This window comes from Ostreococcus tauri (genome assembly GCF_000214015.3).
Source record: "Ostreococcus tauri WGS project CAID00000000 data, contig chromosome 10, whole genome shotgun sequence".
In the NCBI taxonomy this organism is placed as follows: Eukaryota; Viridiplantae; Chlorophyta; class Mamiellophyceae; order Mamiellales; family Bathycoccaceae; genus Ostreococcus; species Ostreococcus tauri.
Window position 1 is genome coordinate 421643 of NC_014435.2, and position 4993 is coordinate 426635.

At 61.0% G+C, this 4993-nt stretch overlaps 3 protein-coding genes across 3 annotated transcripts; 1 reads left to right on the forward strand and 2 right to left on the reverse strand.

Moving 5' to 3' along the window:
• Positions 1-26: 26 nt before the first annotated feature.
• Positions 27-2383, forward strand: OT_ostta10g02530 (Uncharacterised protein family UPF0016; the record flags this gene model as incomplete). The annotated part of the gene is made up of 2 exons (XM_022983198.1): positions 27-770; positions 830-2383. The coding sequence occupies 2 exons, from the start codon at positions 27-29 to the stop codon at positions 2381-2383; spliced, it is 2298 nt and encodes a 765-aa protein (XP_022839829.1).
• Positions 2384-2398: 15 nt separating this feature from the next.
• OT_ostta10g02540 (Pyridoxal phosphate-dependent transferase, major region, subdomain 2) lies at positions 2399-3883 on the reverse strand (the record flags this gene model as incomplete). Its single annotated transcript, XM_022983199.1, has 1 exon — positions 2399-3883. One exon carries the CDS (start codon positions 3881-3883, stop codon positions 2399-2401), a length of 1485 nt encoding a protein of 494 aa, XP_022839830.1.
• Positions 3884-3951: 68 nt separating this feature from the next.
• Positions 3952-4983, reverse strand: OT_ostta10g02550 (SAC3/GANP/Nin1/mts3/eIF-3 p25; the record flags this gene model as incomplete). The annotated part of the gene is made up of 1 exon (XM_022983200.1): positions 3952-4983. One exon carries the CDS (start codon positions 4981-4983, stop codon positions 3952-3954), a length of 1032 nt encoding a protein of 343 aa, XP_022839831.1.
• Between the last annotated feature and the right edge of the window lie 10 nt (positions 4984-4993).

Below are 4993 nucleotides of genomic sequence, written 5' to 3' on the forward strand. Positions count from 1 at the left end.
CGCGCGCGCGATGGACGACGCGCGGGATGTTGGTGGGTCGACGCGCGGCGGCGGCGGCGAGCGGGCTCGCGCTCGCGGCGGCGCCGGAGGCGGCGAACGCGGCGATGGAGGCGACGCGCGTCGCGACGGAGGTGGACGACGGTGGATTTCTTCAGGGCTTGTTGTTGATTTTGTTCAGCGAGATTGGGGATAAGACGTTTTTTATCGCGGTTTTGTTGGCGACGCAGGCGGATAAGAAGGCGGTGTTCGCGGGGACGTACGGGGCGCTCGCGGTGATGACGTTGATCTCCGTCGCGTTGGGCGGTGTGTTGCATCAGGCGGACGAGGCGATCACGTTCCAGAGTTCGATCCCGTGGGATGACGTGATAGCGGCGGCGCTGCTGCTGTACTTCGGCGTGACGACGATTCAAAAAGCGGACGGCGCGGAGGAAAGCGCGGAGGAGGAGGAGGCGGACGCGAAGGACGCCGTGGATGGCCTCCTGAGCGGGTCGTTCAGCGGTGAGATGGCGCTCGTCGCGAGCACGTTTGGCGTTGTATTCGCCGCGGAGTGGGGCGATAAGTCGTTCTTCGCCACGATCGCGCTCGCGGCAGCCGCGGATCCGGGCGCGGTCACCGCGGGGGCGCTCGCCGGTCACTTTATCGCCACCGCGGGCGCGGTTGTCCTCGGCGACGTGGTGAGCGAAAAACTCTCGGAGAAGGTTGTCGCGTACGTCGGTGGTTCTCTCTTCATCTTGTTCGCCCTCGGCACGGGCATCGACATCGTCCAAAAGGTTACGAGCGCTTAGTGAAGGATGAGAAGAAGAAGTCGCAAGCACTCTCGGAGACGAAGAAGAAGGACGGGAACGATGACGACGGCGAGGACGGCGAGGAGGCTGACAATGAGCAAATGCGTCAGTACGAGCGCGATCGTTTGCGTTACTACTACGCCATCGCCGAGTTCGATACCGTGAAGACGGCGATGGGCGTGTATCACGAGTGCGATGGGATCGAGTACGAACGATCGAGTTTTAAGCTCGATTTACGATATGTGCCAGATGACCAATCGTTTGAGGGCCGAGAGATTCGCGACTCGGCGGCGGACATTCCTCCGGATTACGAAGCGCCAGACTTCCAAGTGAAGGCTTTGCAACACTCTAACGTCAAGTTGTCCTGGGACGACGACGATCCCACGCGTAAAAAGACGTTCAGAAGGAAGATCACGGAGGACAACCTCAAAGATGAAGACTTCGCCGCGTACCTGGCGACGGATTCTGAATCCGAATCCGAATCCGAATCCGAAGAGGACGAAGAAGCAGCAAAGGCGGCAAAGAAGGCGTACTTGGCCAAATTAATCGGCAAGGAAGGTACCGACGACGGAGAAGACGGTGGAGGCGATGACGAAGAAGATGACTTTTTCCTCGACGAAGACGACGGGGAGGACACCGCGAAGGCTTCCACCAAAGCCTACAAGGAAAAGCGCGATAAAAAGAAATATGGCTCGAAATCTGGAACGGGGGACATGGAGGTGACGTTTCACGCCGGCCTCGAAGAGTTCGGCGCGCGCATTAAGAAGAAGCAGAAGGAAGGAAAGCTGGGCGTCAAGGAAACCGTGTACGAAAAGCAAGAGCGTTTGCGCAAGGAGAAGCGCGAAGCCAGGAGACTGGCCTCGAAGAAAGGCGACGACACCGAAGATGAGGGCGACGATGAAGAATTCGCCGATGGTGAAGAACCGGCCACATTCGACGATCCATTCTTCATGGATGATGGAGGAGACGTCGATTTCGACGCCGAGTACGATTCGGATGACGGTGCCAAAAAGGCAAAGAAGAAGACAAAGAAGAAGACGTTCCAAGATGACGACGAAGCGCCGAGTAAAACGAGCTTGAAGAAGGCGAAAAAGAATGCGAAGCGAAGCGAGGTCGACGAGAAGGCGCAGGCAGACTTGGAACTTCTCATGATGGACGAGAAACACATTTTAGGCAAATCGGATGGTATCTCAGCTCGTAAGACGAAAGCGAGCGTTGACGGCGAAGAACCCGCGAAGAAGAAATCGAGGAAGGAACGCTTGGCCGAAAAACGCCGCCTTCGTGGTAAAGCCGCTCGTAGAGCCGAGAGTGACGACGAAGACGACGGCGAAGGGGTCAAACTGGACACCGCAGATGATCGTTTCGCCGGTTTGTATGAGTCGCATCATTTCAGTCTTGACCCCACGGATCCGCGCTACAAAGATGTGCAGAACAAGAATGTCATCATCAATGAGAGGGATAAGCGGCGTAAGAGTAAAGTCGATGGTAAAAAGAGCAAGACACTCAGCGCGCTCGAGTCGGAGGCTAAGGAGATCGGATCTTCAGAACTTCAAAATATGCTTTCTTCTCTCAAGCGAAAATCTAAATCGAAAAAGTAGCGTTGTGAAATCTCATCAATTCGAAGCGACGACGTGCGTCCACGACTGTTGAAGCCCGTCAAATAGGTCACGTTCATCCTCTAAACCCACAGAGAGTCGAAGTAACCCAGGTGGAATATGTGGATGCACTTCTCCCGGCTTGCACTCGACGGAGTACCGATGTTCTATGAGCGACTCGTAACCTCCTAACGACGTTGCGCACGTCCAATGGCGCGTCTTCGACGCAAACAATCTCGCCAACTCGGCGGTCTTCAGCACTCTACTGCTATCGCTCGCGTTAGGATTCATTATGTAAAGCACGATCGATAACATCCCTCCGTACACTCCGTTTGGGCACAGAAGTTCAGCATGGGCGTCGTACGTGCTTTCACTGCTGCACCCACCGACAGCTTCTCCACGTCGCAAACCGGGATATAAGACGATACCACGAAGGGTTGTGCGCGGTCCGTTCCATTCGTCGAAGAGCTCTTGTAAGCGCTCGGCGATGTACATTGCGCTTTTACTTTGGCGACGCACGCGCACGTCGAGTGTGCGCATGCCTCGAGAAAGTAAATACGCATCGAAAGAGCCCATGGTCGGACCACTCATCTTTCTGTGGTGCAATATCTTCTCCCACGTCGCATCGCACTCCTTCGTGATCAGGGCTCCGGCGACGACGTCGCTGTGTCCATTCAGGTACTTTGTCGCCGAGTGCATGACGATGTGACAACCAAACTGCACGAGCGGCTGGCAACAAATCGGCGTCAACACCGTCGCGTCGACGCACACGCACCCGACGCCGCGTTGCTCCTGAACAATTTGCATCGCCTCTCCAATATCCGTGATGTCCCACGTCGGGTTCGCCGTGGGTTCGATCCAAATTAACCCAAACACTGTACTCGGGAACCGTTCCGCGAAAGCGCGCGCCGTTCGCGACAGCGACGTCCCCTCTTCCCTTCTCCGCGCATCCGCGCTCGACACCACCTCGTCTCCGACATCGCACGCGTACGAGCTCGGATCGTACGTCACCACCTCGATCCCTCGACTCGCGCAGTACTCGTTGATCTTTTGTCGAACCGCAAAGTATCCGCGTCTCGGCGCGAGCGCCGCCGTGCGCGTCCCGTCCGAGTCACCCAGCGTCCCCTCCAACACCGCCGTCACCGCCGCCATCCCGCTCGAGAACATCGCGCAGTCCTCACCGCGTTCGAGCGCGCGCAGGGTCTCCTCGCACGCTCGCACGGAGGGATTATCCGGTCGCGCGTAGCACAGCGCGCGTCCGCTCGGCGCTGGAAGTTCATGATTCTCATCCCGCGCGTACGTCGTGGACGGATACATCGGCGGCACGACGGAGCGCGTGACATCACGCGGGGTCGTGCGCGGGACCTCGAACGCGCGCTCGGCGCCCTGGGCGCACACCGTGGCCTGCCTCGGTGGCATGGCGCGTCGCGAAGTGCGGCGACGACGCGGACGCGAGAGCGCGCGGGCGCGCGCGTCGCGTCCAATCTCGCGATCACGCGTCATTACTGCCTACATAAACCACATGGAGGCGGTCTAGACCGCGCCGGTGCGCGTCGCGTCGCTATCGATGTCTACTCTATACTCGCGTTCGGGTCGGTTCGCGGCGGCGCGACGGCGTCGTACCAGCGCTCGCCCTCCGGGAGCTTAGCGTCCACGATGGAGCACGACATCGAGCGCAATCGCCTGCACACGTCGGGGTCTCGCATGTTCGGACGCGTGAACGGCTTCGTTCGGAACGACACAAAGTCTCCGTCGACGGCGAGCCCGCACGCGTCGGCTAAATCCGCCGCGTCTCGCGCGCGGTCCAGGCGAAGCACGCGCGCGAGCTCCTCGGTGGACATCGGCGTCGAGTTCATCGCCGCATTCATCACCTCCAACGCGCGCACGCGCACGTCCGGGAACATCCGTTCGAGTACGCACGCGTGTTCGTACGCGCACGCGTCGCTCTCCACGAGCTCGAAAAACCGTCGATGGTTCCCGTGACCGAGCGCGTTGAGCACGCGCACCCCGATCGCGCTCCCCCCCGCCCCCAGGTCGTACATCCGTCTCAAATCACCCGCCACGCGTCCGATTCCCTCCGTCCCCACCTCCCTCGCCCGCGCGCACAAAAACAACGACGCGAACTCGCCCGCGCGCGGCGTCCGCCCGCCGCGCGCGCGATGCGCCGCGCACAGCATCCCAAGCGTCTTCGCCCCCTGTTCTTCCCTGAGCGCCGCCTCGGCGTCACACCACCCGTCGTCGTCTCGTCGAATCGCCCGTTCCCTTCGCGCGTCGTGCGTCACCATGCGTTCCAGCGCCGCCGTCGCGCGCGCCGCGCCCGCCGGATCCGCGGCGTCCATCCAAAACCTCCCCAGATCCTGTCGCACCGCCCGCGCGCGGTCGTCCACGAACGCCCGCATCGCCCGGCGTCCGTCGCCCGCGCGCTCGGCCGCGACGCTCACCGCGAGCGTGGTTTCGAGCGCGTCTTCGATCGCGCGCATCGATCGAGGCGGTCGTGGACGTTCGCCCGCGCACGGCCGCGCGTACCGCTCCACGGCGTCGCGCGCGCGGGCGAGGACGTCCGCGGCGTCGCGCGCGTCGACGTCGACGTCGTCGTCGTCCATCGCGCGCGCG